Raw genomic sequence first — 22904 nt, 5'->3', positions numbered from 1 at the left:
GTTTGATTCCTGTCAAGGGCACATACCCGGGTTGCGGGCTCAATCTCCAGTAGGGGGCGTGCAGGAGGCAGCCAATCCATGATTCTCTCTCATCATTGATGTTTCCCTCTCTCCCTCTCCCTTCCTCTCTGAAATAAAATATATATATATATATATTTTAAAAAAATTAAAGTAAGTGGCGAAATGACCATTGATGATGCTAACACTATGAGTGGGTTCACTACTTCAGAAGGTCGTCAGTATATGCCATGGAACAGGTCTAATATGGACAGAGACACCATGTAGAGCGCTAATCAGCCAGAAAGGGAGTCACCTGGGGTGAGGGGTATTGGATGCTCAGCTCACACCTGGCCTCCCCAGAAATCCATCTGGGGCCACACATGTCCATACTGTTCAGGATCTGGACACAAGAGCAGTCACAAAGAGCCTTTAGAGGGGAACAGGTGTTCAACCCAAACGTGCAGTGAACACTTGCTATTGGTGCTCTGCCCACAATATCTCAGACCTCCTACCGGTTCTGTCTGCCTGTCCCCTCCCCCAGATTTTGTGTGGTTGGCTTCTAATGACCAACATCTGGGACCATCAGAGGACAGCCCGTGGGGTTCTGCAGCAGCTTCCTGGGACCCACAAAGGGCACGAAGTGCCTGGGAGTTGGCATCATCCTGGGGCCTCATCCCACAGCCCCTGATGGGCAGGTGTGAGACTATGAAAGCTCAGTCCTCTTTCCTTGAGGTGGGACAGCTCCCAGATGGAATTTAGACCCCACAGCTCCCCTCAGGATCAGGCCAAGACGGGGCTTTGCCAGAAATCGCACCATTACTTGGCTTTCTCCCCTTTCCTACCCTGTTCAGCTCATCCCTTACCAGTTTCCCCTGGCAACATGTCTTTAAGAAATCACTTGCACGTGAATCCTTATCTTAGAGTCTGCTTCTTGGTAACTCCACCTATGGCAGTGGTCGGCAAACTGCGGCTCGCGAGCCACATGCGGCTCTTTGGCCCCTTGAGTGTGACTCTTCCTAAGCCTTAGGAGTACCCTAATTAAGTGAATAACCATGTACCTACCTATATAGTTTAAGTTTAAAAAATTTGGCTCTCAAACGAAATTTCCATCGTTGTCCTGTTGATATTTGGCTCTGTTGGCTAATGAGTTTGCCGACCACTGACTAAGGCAAGAAGCAACTCTATTATTAAGAGAAAAATAGCACCAGGGCTTGCCTTCAGCCAGCATTGGAAGAATGAATGAAAGAATGGGCTGAATGAATTACTAGAAGCCAGTCTTGAGCCTTGAGTCACTCATGTTATAAGCAGGGAAACAGGGAAGGGGTAAAACATTGACTATGCCATTTTCGAGTTGCAGGTCTTATAGCGAAACTTCCATACAGTGCAGCTGGGCCAACTGATGGTCATTTGGGCTCAACTGAACCCATTGTATGCCATAAGCGTCTGTAGACGTAAGCGGCGGACCTTCCCCACACGCCACACGTGTCTATAAACAATGTTTTCCCTAAGTGGCAGCTCTGACCAACTTTAAAATCTCTTTTTCTTTTTTTACAGAGAGGAAGGGAGAGGGATAGAGAGTTAGAAACATCCATGAGAGAGAAACATCAGCTGCCTCCTGCACGCCCCCTACTGGGGATGTGCCCGCAACCAAGGCACATGGCATAGACCAGAATTGAACCTGGGACCCTTCAGTCCACAGGCTGACACTCTATCCACTGAGCCAAACCGGTCAGGGCTAAAATCATTTTTTGTGAGAATTTTCAGCTGAAAATATTCAAGAACACCCGAATTGTAGTAATATATTTATTTTTATAATATTCATTGCAAATTGATTTTTTTAAATTAAATTCAAAATATCATGGCATGTAGGGATGGTTTCCGTTTTGGATGTGTGGCAGTTAACTGGTTAAATATTGCCAGGAAGAGGAAATCACCACCTCCCTGGATAGCTGCCTTCCTTCTCTTGCTCCTTTCTTCCTCCCTCCCTCCCTCTCTCTCTCCTTCCCTCCCTTCCTCAGTTAGTGGACAATTGGGTTGCTTGCATCTTTGGGCTATCATAAATAATGTTGCTATCAACATTTGCATACAAGTTTTTAAAAAATATATATTTTTATTGATTTTTTACAGAGAGGAAGGGAGAGGGACAGAGAGTCAGAAACATCGATGAGAGAGAAACACTGATCAGCTGCCTCCTGCACACCCCCAACTGGGGATGTGCCCGCAACCAAGGTACATGCCCTTGACCGGAATCGAACCAGGGACCCTTCAGTCCGCAGGCCGATGCTCTATCCACCGAGCCAAACCGGTTAGGCCTGCGTCCAAGTTTGTGTGTGGACATGTTTTCATTCCTTGTCGTTATATTCCTAGGGGTGGAATTGCCAGGTCAAGTGTAGAAAGGGCTTTCATTTGTTGAGTCAAAATCTGAGTCTTCATAACTTTCACTCTGGGTGCTTGTCCAGCTTCTGGAGACAATTGACAAGGCTTTTCTTTCTCACACATGACATCCCTTCAAATTGTTCTTCATTGTCTGTGTCCTTGCTCCACGTTTACAGCTGGAATTGTTTTTCTTTTCCCCATCATTCCATTGTAGAAATGGAACTTATAGAAATGCAATCCGATAGCCTTGAAGGCCTCACATCGTCTACTATGATGTGCAAAACAGCTCTCTTTGTTCCAGATCTCAGACTTTCCCATCAGCAGCAGGGAACCCGTGGCTGGTAGCTTTATTTTGCCAGGAAGGGAGACAAAGAATTATTTTATAGATGGGGAAGGATTTTCAATAGACTCTGAAGGGATGCTCCCCTCGGCGAAATCTCAAAGGACGAAGAAGTTGTGTAATTTAAGCACCTTGGTCATTTCTTGACAGGTTCATGTGAGAAATGGAATTCTCTGGTTTTGAAAAATAAAGTTTAATGGAGATCAGTTATCCTGAGAGCTTTGAAAGGAGTCACGTGCAGCAGCATTCTTGCTCCTCCTCAGTCACGGAGACAGTGGGGAGAAAACCACACCGCCACAGAAGAATGGAGCAAGTCCCTTAGCAGTCTCTGGGTTGTGATGACCTAGGACAGTGGTGGGCAAACCCATTAGTCAACAGAGCCAAATATCAACAGTACACCGATTGAAATTTCTTTTGATAGCCACATTTTTAAAACTTAAACTATATAGGTAGGTACATTGTTATTCACTCAATTAGGGTACTCCTAAGTCTTCGGAAGAGCCACACTCAAGGGGCCAAAGAGCCGCATGTGGCTCGCGAGCCGCAGTTTGCCAGCCACGGACCTAGGACAAATGTTATTTTCATTTCTTCTTCAATAACTACAAATGGATCCAATTCTTCTGGTTAATCATAAACGTAGGGATATTTTTCATCTTCTTGCAATGGTGGCATTTATTTATTTATTTATTATTCGATTGATTGGGGTAACAGTCAATTGGTTCGCAAAACCATACAGGTTTCAAGTGTGCTACTCAATAAAACATCATCTGCACACTGTACTGTGCACCCACCACCCCAAGCAAGGTCATTTTCCACCCCTTTGCCCACCTCCACCCACCCCCACCCTATGTCTATGTGTTTTATACACACACACACACACACACACACACACACAAATGTTATAATCAGGGAAGCAGGAAAGGGATAAAATATTGACTATGACATTTTATTTTTATTTATTTTTTAAAAATATATCTTATTGATATTTTACAGAGAGGAAGGGAGAGGGATAGAGAGTTAGAAACATTGATCAGCTGCCTTCTGCACACCCCCTACTGGAGATGTGCCCACAAGCAAGCTACATGTCCTTGACTGGAATCGAACCTGGGACCCTTCAGTCCACAGGCTGATGCTCTATCCACTGAGCCAAACCGCCCAGGGCTGACTATGACATTTTAGAAGCCCCCCATATTCCCTTCCATCTGACAGCTGTCAGTCTGCCCCAGGTACCCATGCCTCTGTTTCTATTTTGTTCATCAGTTTATTTTGTTCATTAGATTCCACAAGTAAGTGAGATTATATGGTAATTGTCTTTCTCTGACAGGCTTATTTCACTTAGTGTAATAATCTTCAGGTCCATCCTTGATGTTGCAAAAAGTGAGATTTCCCTTTTTTTTCTTAGAATTCCATTGTGTACATGTACCACAGATTTTCACCCACTCATTTACTGATGGCTACTTGACCTGTTTCCAAATCTTGGCTATTATAAATAACACTGAAATGAGCATAGGGGTGGTTATATTCTTTTGAATTAGTGTTTTGGGTTTCTTCAGATATATTCCCAGAAGTGGGATCATTGGGTCAGATGCGAGTTCCATATTTAATTTTTGGAGGAAACTCCATGCTGTTCTCCACAGTGGCTGCACCAGTCTGCATTCCCACCAGCAGTGCACGAGGGTTCCCCTTTCTCCGCATCCTCACCAGCACTTGTTGTTCATTGATTTATTAATGATAGCCATTCTGACAGGTGTGAGGTGAAATCTCATTGTGGTTTTAATTTTGGACTGTTGGTGTTTGGTATTGAGTTGTATGAGTTCTTTGTAAATTTTGGATATTAACCCCTTATTGAATGTATCATCGAGAAATAATGTTCTCCCATTCGATGGGTTCCCTTTTCATTTTGTTAGTGGTTTCTTTTGCTGTGAAAAAGCTTTTCAGTTTGATGTAGTCCCATTTGTTTATTTTTCCTTTTGTTTCTCTTGCCTGAAGAAATCTACCTGGAAAAATATTGCTATGAGAAATGTCTGAGACTTTCTGCCTATGTATTCTTCTAGGATTTTTACGGTTTCATGACTTACACTTAAGTCGTTAATCCATTTTGAGTTTATTCTTGTGTATGGTATAAGCTGGTGGTCTAGTTTCATTTTTTGCATTTACCTGTCCAATTTTCCCAGCAGCATTTATTAGAAAGACTGTCTTTACTCCCTTTTCAAATATTAATTAAGTTAGGGATGGATTCTAACATTGTCTCATGCTATCTGCATGACCTTGAACGAGTCACTCAACCGCTCTAAGCATGTTTCTGCATTTTAGTCTCACCATGTCAGTGACTCTCAAACTGTTGCACATTATATCAAGGGATCTTGCTAAAAATGTTAATTGTGAGTTCATGCTCCAAGAGGTCCTGTCTCAGTATTTTTGGGGAGGTCCTCACAATCTACTTTTAAAAATCTCACCCCAAGTGATACTGATGTACATGGTCCTGAAGATCATACATTCAGACGCCGATATGAGCCTTATCTTTCTGGTCTGTTTTCTTTTTCACTTGTTTGCTTTGTTACTCCTCACCCGAGGGTATTTTTTTCCATTGATTTTCAGAGAGAGTGGAAGGGAGGGGGAGAGACACACAGAGAGAGAAACATCGATGTGAGAGAGATACAGCAATTGATTGCCTCCTGCACACCCCGACTGGAGCTGGGTATTGAGCCTGCAAACGAGGTATGTGCCCTTGACCGGAATCAAACCCTCAACCCTTCAGTCCTTGGGCCAGTGCTCTAACCACTGAGCAAACTGGCCGAGGCTGGTCTGTTTTCTTCTTGCCTGTCGTCTGCTGAAAGGGAGAAGACATCTTATAATCTCTCCAGGGAATGTATTTCCATATGTGCTACATGTGTGAACATGAACAAAATGGCAATCACATTTGAAATAATGAAAACGCCCTAGCCTGATGCTTAGATTCTAATGCGTTAGGATTATTTTGATTGGAGCAATTTTACATGTAACGTGGGGTTTCTCAATCTTAGCACGATCGCCGTTTGGGCCCAGGCCTTTGTTCTGTATGTGTGTGGTGGGAGGTGGTGGGATTGGCTTGTTCACTGTGGGATGTTTAGTACCATCCCTAGCCTCCACCCACTAAGCACCAGTAGCACTACTGCCCACCCCCCAAGTTGTGAAGATTAAAAATATCTTCATTCTTTTTTATTTTCTTGAAGGTATTTAATTTAAATCCTTTCCATCCATTGAACTGTTACCATTGCCTTTTTCTGTTGAAAAAGTGCCTCTGAAAAAGTGCTAATTTTAGGCTTGTATTTCTATGTGAACAGAATGTTCAAAGTACTAGATCACCTTACAAGTTATTTCAGGTATTGACAGCATTTAAGTTTCTTGTGCTTAGAGTAGAAAATTGGTAGGTTAAAAAGCACCTGCAGACGAAAATTACAAGAAAGATTCCCTTTCATTTGAATTGGCTCTTCTAATGCTACATCCTGATATATGTAGAGGAAGTGGAAATAGGTATAAAAGGAAATGGAAACAGACCATGTACTTGGTTGGGTTTGATTTTATTTATTGTTTAAATTTTATTTTATTGTTTAAAGTATTACAAATAGTAGTACATATGTATACTTTTTCCCCCCATTGACCTTCCCCCAGCCTCCCCTACTCCCTGGGCACATTTGCTTTTATTTTGGAACTAGAGGCCCATTGCATGAAGATATTCGTGCAATAGGCTTTCCTTCCCCTAGTTGCCGGCACCAGTTTTCCTCTGACACCCGGGACCCAGGCCTTCGTTTGCTCTGGCTGCAGCGGAGAAGCCAAGCCTCTTCAGTGTTCAGTATTCAGTCTTCGCTCTGTGCCTGCATATGCAAATTAGCCACCATCTTTGTTGGGTTAATTTGCATACTCATCCTGATTGGCTGGTGGGCATAGCGGAGTGACACCAATTTGCATGTTTCTCTTTTATTAGTGTAGATGCTTATAAACCTTCTTTTCACCTGAATAAGTGAAAGAGGTAGGTTTGTGTTATGTTGGTTTTTTTTAACCTGTAAGATACCTCACATGGTTGCTTTTACATATCAAAGGAAAAGATACATGTGAAAGTACCTGAGAGCAAGCACAGATTATGCACCAAATAAACTTTAGCTTTGATTAAAAAAACATTTTCAAATCTTGCCAAATGTGCCCTGGGGGACAAAATTGCACCTGGCAGAGAGCTACTTTCATAAAGCGTGGTCCCAAGGAAAAAGAATCAAGAAAGAAGACATTGGGTTTGGAGCTGTTCTCTTTGGTTGGCTCACGTTGCACAGCAAGGCAAAGGCGGCCCCATGAAATGGCTGGGGTTCAACTTTTCTGTCCCGAGCACGCCTTGTGACCTGAAATTCTGGCTCCTTCTCTCTATTCGGTGGATTAATGAGACACAGACAGGTTAAGTGACTTGGCATGCGCGGGACACTCTATTTCATTCTCCTCATTTTATTACACTTCTGACAACAAATTCTTAACTTTTGCCTTGTATGTTCTGTTCCCTTGAAAAGTGAAATCATAATCACACAAGAGATTAATTGAGGAGGGGGCAACGTCCCATCTAAACTTGTTTTGGAAATTTCAGACGCCGGAGTCATGCTACGTGCGAGCATCATTCATACGACTGCCGAGCCTTTGAAAAGAGTAGTTTTGTTGGGTGACTAGCCAAGGGCTCCAGACGACTCCATAGCGTCTAGTCTGGATGACACCAACGGCCAGTTTTTACCTGTTAGCCTTTTGATATGTTGTGTTGGCTGGAGGAGGTCCCAGAGCCCAGCTCTACTCTTCTGCTCTGGGGAAATCGCTCCTTGTTTGCTTGGGTGGTGCAGGGCTCACTCCACTGAAAGACAAGTGGTGGTTGTGTGAGATGTTCTACTGAGTGAGAACTACTAAAGCATGAATTTCTTTTTTTAAATTTTAAAATAGATTTTATTGATGTTTTACAGAGAGGAAGGGAGAGGGATAGAGGTTTAGAAACATCGATGAGAGAGAAACATTGATCAGCTGCCCCTTGCACACCTCCTACTGGGGATGTGCCCGCAACCAAGGTACATGCCCTTGACCGGAATTGAACCTGGGACTTTTCAGTCCGCAGGCTGATGCTCTATCCACTGAGCCAAACTGGTTAGGGCAAAGCATGAATTTCTTATGACTATGAAGGGTTCCTCAAAATTGGCACTTGACATTTGGGGCAAGAGAGTATGGATAATAATACAATAATTAATAATAATACTACAAGAATAAACTCTGTTTCACGTACTCACAACTATAAACCTACTTTTGCCACACCTTGTATAACTTCTTTTTTTTTTTAAATATTTTTTATTGATTTTTTTACAGAGAGGAAGGCAGAGGGACAGAGAGCTAGAAACATCAACGAGAGAGAAACATCGACTAGCCGCCTCCTGCACATCCCCCACTGGGGATGTGCCCGCAACCCAGGTACATGCCCTTGACCGGAACCGAACCTGGGACCCTCCAGTCCGCAGGCCGACGCCCCATCCACTGAGCCAAACCGGTTTCGGCCCTTGTATAACTTCTTAATATTCTTGGTAGTAGGGATCAAGGCTGAGGGCGACATTAGAGGTGATGCCAGTGCATTTTTTTCTTTCTTCACTGTTCTATGTCACAACACCCCCCAGGGTGCCATTCTTGGGACCCCCAGGAGTTCCTCACTCCCCATCTTTGGACCAAGTCTGTCTTCAGAATGGGAGTTGTCTCTTTCTAACTGAGCTGGAAAAAGGAATGAAAGCTTCATTCTCCTTGGCTTTCTCCCGTCTTCATCTCCCCATTAGGGTTCATCTGAAAGGGAAGATTATGGCTGTGGAGCAAAATGGCAGTTCCTTTAGTGGCAATGCCTTCATGTTTATAGTTGGGTTGCTAAGATCCCGCCCCCCACAGTGTGCTGAGTTTCTGCCGAATAAAAGGTCCTCCCTCAAAAGCATAAACATCGTGTTCTCGTTGCTCCCACCTGTGCGTGTGGGTGGGTCAGCAACGGCATTTCCAATTCCTTGCAGGCCTGGTCGGTCCTCCTTCACTTAAAAGAGATGTGATTTTGGCCAAGGAGGACCTCAGGCTCCGTCCCCAGCTCTCCTTCCTCATCCTGGTGTTTGATTCCCTGAGTTTTATCTTGCAAGCCCCATGAGAAAACCTCGAAGAGAGAGAGACAACTCTAAACTATGTTCAGCCTTTATATAAACTATGCTCAGTCTATTTATACTGGCGTGTAAATAAAGATTCTAATTGGTACAATCCGTTTGGAAAACTGTTGGGGGCATTACCCAGTGAAGTTGAGGCTAGGCCTGCCCATGACCCAGCAATTCTGTTGCCAGGTTTGTGCCCTGTAAAAACGCACACACATGTGCGCGAGGAGATATGTGTAATGGTGTTCGAGCAGTATGGTTTCCGGTAGCTCTAAGCTGGAAAGGACACAGATGTTTCGCAGCACTTGAAAAGATAAATAGCGCTAAACACACACAATGGACTACTAGACAGCAGTGGGAATGACCCAGCGACAGCTACATAGAACAACACGAAAGAACCTTAAAAACACGATGTTGAGTAGAAGAAGCCAGATGTAATAAAAACATGCTCACGATTCATCAGAAAATTAGAAGACAGGCAGCAGTAAGCTCTAAGGAAGTGGTTCTCAACCTTCCTAAGGCCGCGACCCTTTCATACAGTTCCTCATGTTGTGACCCAACCATAAAATTATTTTCGTTGCTACTTCATCACTGTCATGTTGCTACTGTTATGAATCGTAAATATCTGATACGCAGGATGGAGTTTCATGGTTACACATTGAACATCAGGAAAGCATAGTGATTCATCACAAAAACAATATGTAATTCTATACGTGTTTTCCGATGGTCTTAGGTGATCCCTGTGAAAGGGTCGTTCAACCCCCAAAGGGGTCGCGACCCACAGGTTGAGAACCACTGGTCTAAGATTATGGATGCAGAACTTCCTAAAAGCTGTGCTTCTCAGACAGGGAGGCTCCTGCCCCTGCCCCCAGGGGACATTTTGGGTTGCCCCAGCTGGGGGAGGGGGTAAAACTCCCATCTCGCAGGTGGATGCCAGGGGCATTGCTGAACATCCTAGGATGCTAGGACAGCAAAGAATTATTGGTTTGATCCCAAAACTTCAAGCCATAAAAGCAAAAATAAACAAGTGGGACACATAAAACTAAAAACTTTTCTGCATAGCAAAAGACACAATCAACAAAATGCAAAGGCAATCTACAGAATTGGAAAAATATTTGTAAACTATATATGTAATAAGTGGTTAATATACAAAAAAATCCATAAAGAACTCATATAACTCAATAGCAAATAGAAAACATAGTCTAAGAAATTTTGTTGTTGTTAATCTTCCCCTGAGGTTATTTTTCCATTGATTTTCAGAGAGAGGGAGAGTCAGAGAGAAACATCGATGTGAGAGATACACATTGATTGGTTGCCTCCTGCACGGGCCCCAACCAGGGCCGGGGCCGGGAAGAGCCTGCAACCAAGGGACCCTTTGATCCATAGGCCAACGCTCTATCCACTGAGCCAAACTGACTAGGGAAAATCGTTTAAGATTTAGCAGACCTCTTAGAGTTCTGCATAACCTAGGTCCCTTCTCGAGTCTTGAACAAATGCACTGAGAACTACCGAGGCGTATGATCCACGTTGAGGTGCATTTAAGAGCCTTGCAGCATGCACTGATCATTTCTTAAATGTGTTGTCCCATCTCCCCAAACCTTTTAAACACGGGAAAAAAAACAGCTCTATGGCACTTAAAAATGTAACTCCAACTTAGCAATGACAATTTAGCAAGAAAGACGCTAGCAGGCAGAGTCATTTCTAACATGTAAATAAAGCAGGTCCCCGGGTAATGCTGTTTTGTACAATGTCGTTTCGTCTTGTTCTAACGTTGATGAGAAAAACAATGGATTCCCGCTGGGACCATGTCTGCGTGCAGTGTGCAGTCTCCCCACATCTGTGTGCGTTTTCTCCGGGGACTCCGGTTTCTTCCCACACCCCAGAGATGAGCCTGTGAGGTGAGCGGTCTTGTCTACACTGTCCCAGTCTTTGCGGGTGTAGGTGAGGGTGTGAGTGGCCTTGGGATGGAAGGGTGTCCTGTCCAGGGTGGGTCCCACCTGGCACCTGAGCTGTGGGGAGAGGTTCTGACCATCTCAACCTTGAACTGGAATCTGCAGGTTGGAAAATCATTCTTTTACTTGTTTTTATTATTAAAGATAGATGGATAGATAGATTTCAGAGAAGAAGGGAGAGGGAGAGAGAGATAGAAACATCAATGATGAGAGAATCATTGACCAGGCTGCCTCCTGCACGCCCCACACGGGGAATGGAGCCCAAAACCCAGGCCTGTGCCCTGACCGGGAATCGAACCCTGACCTCCTGGTTCATAGGTCGACACTTAACCATTAAGCCACGCCGGGTAGCTATGCACCCATTCCTTTAGATTGTTTCCATTTTTTGTGATCCTGCCTGAAGCTATCATGAACATTCCTGCACACGGAAGGCCATTGGCCCATTTTTTCTATCTTATCTCGGAGTGAAATTGTTGGGTCAGAGGGTAGGCACGATAAGATCAGGCGGTGCTGGGAACTTCAGGATATAAGCTTCGTTTTTTAGCAGATGAACCATCACGGGATTGCCTAGTGCAGTGGTCGGCAAACTGCGGCTCGCGAGCCACATGCGGCTCTTTGGCCCCTTGAGTGTGGCTCTTCCACAAAATACCGACTTCTGCGCATGGGCCACGAAGTTTCAATCGCACTGTACGTGTGCGCCCACACATGGTATTTTGTGGAAGAGCCACACTCAAGGGGCCAAAGAGCTGCAGGGGGCTCGCGAGCCGCAGTTTGCCCACCACGGGCCTAGTAGAGTCTTCAGGATACCTGCACCTCTGGCTCCACATTCCTGGCGCTCTTTACAATCATGCAGCCACTTGCTCTGAAATGTTATAATCCAGGGGGTGGTCAGTCCAACCAAATGATAAGGGCCCCAGCATAGGGGCCATGTCCTATTCTCCCATCCTCCCTACCCCCACAGGGCAGGCGGAGGGCCGCTCGGGGAGTTCAGTACAGGGGGAACCTCAAAAATGGGCACGAGCCACTCACAAATCCGCCTTCCACTCGGTAGTCACCCCTCCGTGGCTGGGATTGCTTGATTTCACTGGGTCTGGATGGTCCACTCTGGCTGAAGCTGTGCCTAGTCCAGACTCAGCTTGTAGGAGGGAGCGCAGACATGACAGTGCCCTGGGCCGGGGGAAGGAGTGGGCGCTCTCCTCCAAGGGGGTGGAAAGCGCACGCCCAGCTGGTGTGGCTCAGTGGCTCAGCATCGACCCATGAACCAGGAGGTCACAGTTGGATTCCCTGTCAGGGCACCTGCTGGGATTACAGGCTCCATCCCCAGCGGGGGGCGTGCAGGAGGCAGCCCATCCATGGTTCTCTCTCATCATGGATGTTTCTCTCTCTCTCCCTCTCCCTTCCTCTCCGAACTAAATAAAAATCTATTAAAAGAAAGTGCAAGCTCCCAGGAGGGGCCTGCAGAGCAGGGGCCAGTTTTAGGCGGCGCTGGGAGCCTCAGGCTGTACTGACACCAATTCGGTGGACCCGATGCCTGTTTCTTCTACGTCCAAATCCGTGCTGCCTCCTTTTCTGAGTCGCTCCTAAGAACTAAGACCCAGAAGGCAGCGCTGGGAGGACACCTCCCCTTGGATCCAGCCTGGCACAGATGCCAGGCCTCATGTTCCCCACACTTGCCAGGACTCCCTTTCCAGTGCCTTCCCCAGACCTGCCCAGGCCCTGCAAGTCTTCGGGGACCCACTTTGCCCAACGCGTGCGGCCCCAGCCGCCCTCCAGCCAGGCCTCCCTCCCGGGATCAGTCCCCCCGGGCAGCGTTCCTGGCTCCTTTCCCGCTGCCCACTCCTTGGGTCTGGTGGCCTTGACTTTCCCAAAGGAGGGCTTTCCAAAGGCGAAACCCCGCCCTCCCTGGGGCGCGTTCCCAAGTTCCTGCAAGTCTTTCTGGGCCACCCTCTGGCCCTCTGGCTGGGGTTTCGGGCTTTGGCGGGGGGTGGGGTGGCAGGAGGCAGGAGTGCCCGCTGCCCGGACACCTGTCGCGGGCGCGCTGGTCGCTGTGGCCTTCAACAGCTGGTGGCAGCAGCCGCGACAGGGGCCGCCCGGGCGCGGAAGGACAGAACGCCCGCCCCTCGACACTGACTGGGCTGCTCCCTCCTCCCCCCCATTACCCGCCCCGTCCTCCCCCTCCCTCCTCCCCTCCTCCAACTCCTCCTCCTCCAACTTCTCCTCCCTCTCCTCCTCCTCCTCCCGCCGCTACTCCTCCTCCTGCCCATTCGCAGCGGCGCCTCCCTGGCCCCAGCTCGGGCTGTGGGACTCGGGCGCGCTGGGCACTTGGCATTGAGCTCGCTCAGGGACCGGGAGCAGCGCTCGCGTCCGGGGTCCGCCCGGGATGGCGGTGAAATAAGGGGACCTCGGAGCGGCGTCGTGATCCCAGGCTGTGCCCGGGACCCCCTATCTTCCCCGCCAGCGACATGGGGGACCCGGTGGCCCGCGAGAAACCGCAGCTGCACTACGCGGTGAGTGTCCCGGAGCCGACGGGCGACAGGGGGCGCCACTGGACCGGCCTGGGAGGGGACAGCTGGTCTTGGGGGGATCCGTGGCTCCCCGGAGGTCCTGGGGGGTACGGTGAGCGGAGGGGAGGGGGCTGCGTGTGTCCTGTCCCCCAGGGTCCACGGCCCCTTAGAAGGGGAGCCCCCACCCTGGGGCCCGGGGCATGGGAGTTGAACCTGGATCCCGCCTGGGGGAGAAATGAGGCTCCAGGGGCCGGCCCGGTTTCCCGCTCAGCCCAGCCGTGGGTCAGACGCGCTGCAGGGACGGGATGGGGCGGGATGGCGATCGCAGCGTGTGGCGAGAGGGCTCGCAGGGAAATGTGCGTCGGGGTGCAGCCGCTGAGAAAGGGGGTGTACATTCCCTCAGAATCCGGAGCTGGACGGAAGGTCGCACAGTCTCTCATCCATACACAAGGAGCCGGGGGTCTGCTGTCAGCCGCCTCTGCTCCCTCTGTTGACTCAGATATTCCATAAATATTTACTGCAGACCTACTGTGTGCCACGCACTGGAGTTGCGCAGCACACAACCGACAACAAGCGCAGGGGGGGTTGTTTCCTTTAAGAAAAGACTCAAGATTTCAAGGTTGATGACGGCTCCGCGATTCTAGACCGAGTTGATGTTTGAGAGAGAGAAGGAGGCACGAAAGAAAAGGGCTTCTGAGGAATGCGCGCTGAAGGTTCTGGATGCGCCTCCAGGAAGCGGCAGGCGGCCGTGCCGGCTGACGACAGTCTCTGCACATTTATTTTCCAGTTGTGCGATGTGCTGTTTTGAGGTGGGGCATGGCCCTTGCTCTGCCGCCTGCTCCTTGACGGAGTTTTCCTTGACGCGATTCGCCCTGTTGAGGTTGGGTGCCCGCGCTGAATGCCCGCTTGCAGAATTGGAGAGAAGCATGCTGAGCGTGCAGACAAGAATGGTTAACACTCATATGTAAAACTTTAGACAATAATAAAAAAAGAATCCTTAATACTTATAGTGTAATAAAGCAAAGACAGTTATGGGTCTGAAATTCATGGCCTCCAAAATGCACTCTGCACATAAAAAGACATTTTTCAAGACAGTAGTCAAACTGGACAGGAGTGCTGGGGCCTGAGGTCCTGGAGAGACCCCGGCAGGTGCCCGGGGCTGCTGGGGGCCCTGGGCTCACTGGGAGTGCCTGCAGGTTCCCTTTGCTGGGCTGGGAATAAAACAAAGAGGGTCTGAACTAGAAAACTGTGAAGGTCCCTTCCCTGGTGAGAGGTTTAGGAATCTATGGTGGCTCTTTCTCTAGTTTTGCCAGGTACTTGTCTTGAAATGACAAGCGTAAGTTCCTAATGCTTGCTCATTTTTTGGAGATGGTGGGGGCCTCGTCTTTTGCCTCTTAACGTGGTGCTAGGGGTAACCCGTTTCCGGCAGAGGTTTCTTTGCACTGAAGGATCTAGAGCAGCGGTTCTCAACCTGTGGGTCGCGACCCCCTTGGCGGTCGAACGACCCTTTCACAGGGGTCGCCTAAGACCATCCTGCAGATCAGATATTTCCATGACGATTCATCACAGTAGCAACATGACAGTGATGAAGTAGCAACGAAAATCATTTTATGGTTGGGTCACAACAGGAGGAACTGTATTTAAAGGGCCAGAAGGTTGAGAACCACTGGGCTACAGTCTGTGCTCATTCCTCCCAATTAGCACCCCCCCTCCCCCGCCACCTTTTCCAGATGTTGAGTTGTGGGCTGGTGCCCTTTCGTTTGTAAGGTCTCTGTACCATTTACTGTATAAGGAAAGGGAGGACAGCTGAGAACTGCCTCCTTCATTGAAACAAGTCGAATTTGTCCGTTCATGCTAGGAATGGTGAGTGCCTCAGTCGTGCATATAAATCCATTGCATCACTCAGCTGTCTGAGTCTCCTAAAAGCGTTCACTTAGAGACACGCTGACGCCTCCTCTTACGCTCTGAAGGTTTGCTGATGAAATAGCCCTTTATTCCAGCGCCGATCCCCCCGTGCAGCTTTTCTGAGTTAAGACTGTAAGAAGGAAGATGGCAGAGGGAATGTGTGGGCTGTCAGACTTCAGCAAATCACCTGGTCCCTGGAGTTCCTTGTGCATCACAGCGGTTCTCAACCTTCTGGCCCTTTAAATCCAGTTCCTCATGTGGTGACCCCCAACCATAAAATGATTTTCGTTGCTACTTCCTCACTGTCATGTTGCCACTGTGATGAATCGTCATGTAAATATCTGATCTGCAGGATGGTCTTAGGCGGCCCCTGTGAAAGGGCCGTTCGACCGCCAAAGGGGTCGCGACCCACAGGTTGAGAACCGCTGCTTTAGACGGAAAGCAGCAGCATTCGGCAGCTCAGTGTCACTCACAAGTCAAGAGAATGGTCGCTGTGAAGTGTGACTCATTGCTTCTCATAGTAACGTAACCCTGTGTGGTTCAGTGTCTGTTCTAACACTGCACTCTTCTGTGCTATTCCCACATGGGTTTTAGGTCCATGGTCGGCAAACTGCGGCTCGCGAGCCACAGGCGGCTCTTTGGCCCCTTGAGTGTGGCTCTTCCTAAGCCTTAGGAGTCCCCTAATTAAGTTAATCACAGTGTACCTACTTATATAGTTTCAGTTTAAAAAATGTGGCTCTCCAAAGAAATTTCCATCATTGTCCTGTTGATATTTGGCTCTGTTGACTAATGAGTTTGCCGACCACTGGTTAGGTTATTTCAAAAGCTGGCTTTGCCTTTTAGCACAAATATTCCACTCACTTTGCCCAACAGGGTTTTGCTCCTGGGGTCTTGGAGGCTTTTTTTTTTTTTTTTTGTCTGCATCGTTCAGGGAAAGAATTCCCCTCCGTGTGTCGTCAGTACCTCTTTTTGCTCTGAAATATAATCTGGGATCAAGTATGTATGTTCTTCCTTCACTGCTTTTTGCATTTGTTCAAGATGAGACAGCATATAAGAAATCAATGGCCCTAGCCGGTGTTGCTCAGTGGATAGAGCGTCGGTCTGTGGACTGAAGGGTCCCGGGTTCCATTCCGGTCAAGGGCACATGCAGGGGATGCGGACTCCATCCCCAGTAGGGGGCGTGCAGGAGGCAGCCAATGATTCTCTCTCATCATTGATGTTTCTATCTCTCTCTCCCTCCCTTCCTCTCTGAAATCAATAAAAAGAAGAATATATTACAAAAATAAAAGAATTTAACTTAAAAAAAGAACTCAGTGGCTCGCATTTTCTTCATTCATCAAACATCTGTTGGATGCTTATGGTGTGACAGCTGTTTGGTCAGTTTTCCGGAGAGATGAGTACATCGTGAAAACGTTCAGAGTTGCTCTGAACTCTTCCCTCGTCTTTTGAAATGGTCATCATGGCCACAAAGAGAGAAACACAAACACTCCAGTAGATAAGAGCATCCTGTATTTATATAATCAGCTGCACTCCGAAGTAGAGCATGGCTGTCCTGCTTTATCATCACAAAAATGCATGTGAGCACTGATGTTCGCCTCCCAACCATTCCTCCCACCGTTTCCCCACATTGAGTTTAGGGGGACCCAGTCCTTCCAGCTGGGCGTCGTCCTTGACAGCCTTTTGGGGACTTGATCCTATTTACATTTGGAACAGATGGCTGCGGTTCCAGGAGGGAGGCACGGGTGAGAAGGAGCCGGAACACAGCCTGGCATGTAGGCCCGGGAGAGAGAGGATTGGCTGCCTCCTGCACGCCCCCTACTGGGGATTGAGCCCGCATCTCCTGCATGTGCCCTTGACCATGTTGCCTGTAGTAGGACGGCTGCTGGGCTGGAGGTGGAGAGCGGTCGGTGTATCTGAGAGATGCTGGGACATCAAACTAGCCGGACTTCATTCATTTCGATGGGCTAGAGAGGAGCTGGCGTGTGAGGGCCACGGCGGACATGCACGAATCAGTGATTTCCTGGAGGCACTTCTGGAGTAACTACAGATCACAGTATTTCATTTACGTTTATTGTCAAAGCGTTTGGACACAGTCCGTGTCCGTTCTAGCCTCACCACCAACTGGTGGGTTAGAAGCGTTTTCTGTTTTCTTTCTTTCTTTTTTTAAAAATATATTTTATTGATTTTTTACAGAGAGGAAGGGAGAGGAATAGAGTTAGAAACATCGATGAGAGAGAAACATCCATCAGCTGCCTCCTGCACACCCCCTTCTGGGGATGTGCCCCCAACCAAGGTGCATGCCCTTGGCCGGAATCGAACCTGGGACCCTTCAGTCCGCAGGCCGACGCTCTATCCACTGAGCCACACCGGTTAGGGCTAGAAACGTTTTCTATTTCATGGCTGAAGAAATCCAAGCCTAGAGCAGTAGAGTTCACGGTGGCACAGGTGAGAGAACGGAGCGCTTTACTCCAGTGCCCTGGTTCCCCAGTTGGACTCCTGAGATAAGTGAAATCGATGGGCCGAATCGTCCTTCTCCCTCCCACTTCTGTCACCATAAGAATCCAACAATCAAATATTGTACCTGCAGTGACTTCCTGTGACCCTCCATGTTGCTGAATTGCGTGGCCAAATAGCCCTTTAATTGGATTGGTGTAGACCAGCGGTTCTCAACCTGTGGGTCGCGACCCCTTTGGCGGTCCAACGACCCTTTCACAGGGGTCGCCTAAGACCATCCTGCCTATCAGATATTTCCATGATGATTCCTAACAGTAGCAACATGACAGTTATGAAGTAGCAACAAAAATCATTTTATGGTTGGGTCACAACATGAGGAACTGTATTTAAAGGGCCAGAAGGTTGGGAACCACTGGTGTAGACAAAAGCCACATTTTCCAAGATCCAGTAAGTTCGGTGCCCTGTGTTTCTGTATTTCTCAGGTTTTCTCAGCCTCAGCAAAATGAACGTTTGGGGCAGGATGATTCTCAGGGGGGAGCCGTCCGTTGCCATCATAGGTTGTTTAGCAGCATCCTTGGCCCCTAGAGACCCACTGGAAGCCAGTAGCATAGTATCCCCACCTCCCAGATGTGACAACCAAAAATGAACCCACACAGCCCTGGCCGGTGTGGCTCGGTTGGTTGAGTGTTGTCCCCTGCACCGAATGGTTGCCTGTTTGATTCCAGGCCAGGGTTGTGGGAAGTAGCCTATCAATGTTTCTCTCTCTCATCGATGTTTTTTTTCTCTCTGCCTTCCTCTCTCTCTCTAAGAAGTCAATAAAAACATTAAAAAAAAAAAACCTGAGGGAAGGCAGGGGAGAGGGGAGGGAGAGATCAACCAATGAACTCATGCGTATATGCATCACCCATAGACACAGATAATAGGGTGGTGAAGGCCTGGGGGGAGGGAAGGGGGGGAGAGGTCAATAGGGGGGAAAGGGGACATATGTAATACTTTCAACAATAAAGACTTAAAAATTGTGTCCACACATTGCCAAGTACCCCCTGGGGTGCAAAATCACCACCACTGGAAAGTCACTGGTCTATTTGATTTGTGGGAGGTGATGGGAAGGCCCGGGCACATGCATGTGTTTAAGAGGATGTGACAGTTGCTGTGTAATAGGATCTGAAAAGAGAAGACATGGTAAACGTTATGAGTATTATATACACTCGTCAATGAACCTGCAGGACTTCAGAGAGAGGCCGACCCAGATTCCGGGGGAGCCTCACCCACAACACAAGTGCTAGGGGTGGAAGCATGAGTCACTCCGTTTTCAGTGATCATGACTTTGGCAACATTGTCCTGCTTCTGGTGACCCCCCGCCCCCAAAGTCAGGCCACTTGGCCTGGGTTAAGCATGACGTTAACTCGCCTTCCCCAACAGCCTTCATAGTGCTTCCTTCCATTAACCACAAACAAAATATTACAAACCTTGACTGTCTGCCAAGATCATGCAATATACGTTGAATTTCATGACAATACTTGCAATTAAGTATGGCCACTCCAGTGGAATTACCCCACTGAGCCTTAGGTTTAGAACAGATGACCTTTGGGGAAGCTTATGAGTGCATTATCCTAAGCAGCTCCCTGGAGGATCGCACTGCTTTTCATCTCTCTCCTGTGAAAGACAGACAATAGGAAGCTTTCGCGATGCCTCTGGCCAAGATGAATCTTTGGGTGGGCGATGCCTGTGTTTCCCTGAGGTGTGGTCAGCAAGCAGGTGGTGGAGACTCGGATCTGGGCTCTGCGGAATCCAGCTGTCAAGATGCAGCCTTTCTGGTCCCAGGACCTGTCTACTTCTGAGCTCCTCTGGCGCTGACTTCACTTCCTGTTGGGTGCAGTCACTCCACCATCTGTGCTCTCAACCACAGCCTGGTCATGAGCTGCTGATCGTTCCCTTGCTCGGCTTCACCCCTCCCTGAGGAATCCACCGCAAGGGCTAAGCCGCTTCCCCTGAAAGGGATCCTCTCTTCACCCCAAACAGTTCAGGTTTCCATGTGAAAGTTTCCAAGTTTTCTCTCGATGAACATTGGATTTCCAAAGCCTTGAAGTCATTAAGTTCTCTTCATCATTCAGTGGTGTTGACTACGGGGTATTCTTTGGTGATTCCGAAGACACCCAGAATAGGGCACGGCTGCTGGACTGGGCTGATGTGAGTCAGTTGTCATCCATCAGCGCTGCCAACGTAGATGTCTTAGAAAATTTAGCCAGCCGGCCTGGGATTCACTTTTACCCTCTGTCACCTTATTGTTTGTCTCCTCACAGAAGCAAGGATTTTGCAAGTCCCATATATGTATTTTTAATCCCCACCCAAGGATATTTTTCCATTGATTTTTAGAGAGAGCGGGAGAGAGCAGGAAAGACAGAGAGAAATCTGTTCAGAGTTATCATCGTCGATGTCCTATACCAGTGATGGCGAACCTTTTGAGCTCGGCGTGTCAGCATTTTGAAAAACCCTAACTTAACTCTGGGGCCGTGTCACATATAGAAATTTTTTTGATATTTGCAACCATAGTAAAACAAAGACTTATATTTTTGATATTTATTTTATATATTTAAATGTGGGGAGCCGATATAGGATTAAGCCTGGGACTGACCTGTTGGCAAAGTCACAAACAAGTCCCAGCTTAGAGGGCACCGTCCTCTTAAGCATAATTAGGCTTGACCTTTTGATGCTCCCTAGATCTTATCTGGGAAGCTAATGGGCTGAGGGAAGTGCAGCCAGAACAAGAACAAAAACAAGTGAAACTCACAAGAACTGTGTAACTATGGTCAAAACAAGTGAAACTCACAAGAGCAGTGTAACTATGGAAACCACTACCTTGTTTACCTCTGACTATAAAATAAAGGCTCAGCTTGCCTCTGGATCTTTCTCTGTGGCCTCAGCCAGGCACAGGAAGATCCACGGAGACTAGAGAGAGCTAGAGAGTTCTGAATGCTGTCTCCGTGTAAAACATTCTTTGCCGACTCCGTCCACACCTTTGGGAACCCCTGGCCCACTGAGGCAGGACCCCGACATTTAAATGCCATTTAACAAAGAAAAATCAACCAAAAAAATGAGTTCGCGTGTCACCTCTGACACGCATGTCATAGGTTCGCCATCACTGTCCTATAAGTTGCAGGAAAAAATGCCACCCCTGACTGCTCTCTCCAAAGTGCTTCTGACTCCACGGAAATACCACTGAGCCTATCACACCATAGTGCTTATGTTGTTTGCATCCCTACTTGGTACTATACTGGGTGGGGCAAGAGTAGGTTTATAGTTGTGAGTACACAAAACAGTTTATTCTTATGTATTTATAATTATAGTTATTATCATTATTAACCTACTTTTGCCCACCCCTCTATATACATTCCTCATTTGTCTATCTGTCCCGACTGGTGTGTAAGCTTATTCAGGGCAGAGATCCAATTATTCTTTTCCCATCATATCCCCACTGCCTAGTGTAGGCCCAGGCACAGGGTAGGCAGCCAATACATACCTGCGAGTGGATGGATCTGGCTGACTGGGTGTTTTTTCCTCGGTTACAACAGGGGGTTCAAAACTTCACTCATTATTAGTCGATGTTTGAAAAAAACATATTGGCCTCAGGGTTTCACCCAATTCCCACTAAATCAGAATCTCGAAGGCCTGGACTTGGAAGCAATACTTTGAAAAAGCTTTGGAATTTTAATGGGGAGTGCATTGAATCTATAGATTGCTTTGGGAAGTATAGACATCTTGATGATGTTGATTCTACCAATCCATGAACATGGTATGTTCTTCCATCTGTTTAGGTCTTCCTCCATATCCTTTTTCAGTGTCCTGTAGTTTTCCACGTACAGGTCTTTTACCTCCTTAGTCAAGTTTATTCCTAGGTATCTGAATTTTCTTGGTAAATGGGATTGCTTTTTTAGTCTCTCTTTCTGTAAGTTCATTATTGGTGTATAGCAATGCCATAGATTCTTGGCATTAATTTTGTATCCTGCTACATTGCCGAATTCATTTATTAAGTCTAATAATTTTTTGATGGAGTCTTTAGGGTTTTCTATGTACCGTATCATGTCATCTGCACATGATCTCACTCATTTATGGAATATAATGAACAACATAAACTGATGAACAAAAACAGATCCAGAGACAGAGAAGCATTGATCAGACCGTCAAACCTCAGAGGGAAGGTAGGGGAGGGTGGTGGTAAAGGGGAGAGATTAACCAAAGGACTTGTATGCAAGCATATAGGCCTAACCAATGGACACAGACAACAGGAGGTGAGGGCATGAGTGGGAGGATGGGTGGTAACGTAGGGATAAGGACACATATGTAATAACTTAATCAATAAAAAAAATTTAAAAAAGCTTTGGAGGTCATTCTGATATCGCCACATTTGGAAACCGCTGATTCATTTACATGGCAAACCCCTTACCATTCCAGAAGCTCCCACAAAGTCTAGGATTCAGACGCAAAGTGGATCCAAAGAGTGCAATCCAGTACTTTGCTTCAGATGACTCTGAGATAATGCAGTGCAAGTTTTCAGAGAGGTCTTTTGTTTTATAAGCTAGTGTTTATCTCAACTGAATTCTATAGGGTGTCCCAAAATTCACGCAAGAAATAATTTTGATAGAAAACACAGGTTTATAATTAAAAATTGAACATTTTTTTATTGATTCATAAAGTATCCAGTATAAGGTTATGTATGGAATAGCACATCGGGTAAATGGCCTCCATTCCTTTGCTGGCACATAGGCGAAGCCATGGTCTTCATTGGTCTTCATTGTCCCTGCTCCTGGGCCATCATTGGTACTTGGTCATGCTTATCAAATTGAAGGGATTGACATCAAAGGGCAACAGACATTAGAATCTGATTCAATAAACCAAGTAAAATTAGGCTTTTATTTTCTGTTGTTGTTGTTAATGCTCACGCAAAATTCAAATCTTGCGTGAAATTTGGGGACACCCCATATAAGGATACAAGAGGCACAAGAGCAATGGTGCCTCTACATAGCATGGCCAGGCAATATGTCCCTTAGCATCCATTTTCTAAGTCATCTAAGCCATGGTTCTCCCTCCACCAGGTGACATTGCGCATGTCCAGAGGCATCGCTCATTGTCACAATTGGCAAGAGGTGCGGATATATGGTAGGTAGAGACCTGAGACGCTGCTCAACATTCTACAGTGCAGAGCACAGCC

At 47.2% G+C, this 22904-nt stretch overlaps 1 protein-coding gene across 3 annotated transcripts in view; it reads left to right on the top strand.

Moving 5' to 3' along the window:
* Nucleotides 1–22904, top strand: part of ARHGAP6 (Rho GTPase activating protein 6) — a gene marked incomplete at its 5' end in the record, with an annotated part of 507844 nt that overhangs the window by 194453 nt on the left and 290487 nt on the right. The window contains one exon of one of the 3 annotated variants that reach the window (XM_081080925.1): nucleotides 13091–13339. The exons of the other annotated variants lie outside the window; for them this stretch is intronic. Within the exon in view, the coding sequence (XP_080937051.1) occupies nucleotides 13295–13339 (45 nt within the window). Of the gene's footprint in view, nucleotides 1–13090; nucleotides 13340–22904 lie in introns of those variants that run through there. 3 annotated transcript variants of the gene reach the window in all.

Source organism: Myotis nattereri (assembly GCF_964212035.1).
Source record: "Myotis nattereri genome assembly, chromosome: X".
Classification (NCBI taxonomy): domain Eukaryota; kingdom Metazoa; phylum Chordata; class Mammalia; order Chiroptera; family Vespertilionidae; genus Myotis; species Myotis nattereri.
The sequence above is the reverse complement of the archived record's forward strand: the minus strand, read 5'-3'. Positions and strand labels throughout refer to the sequence as shown.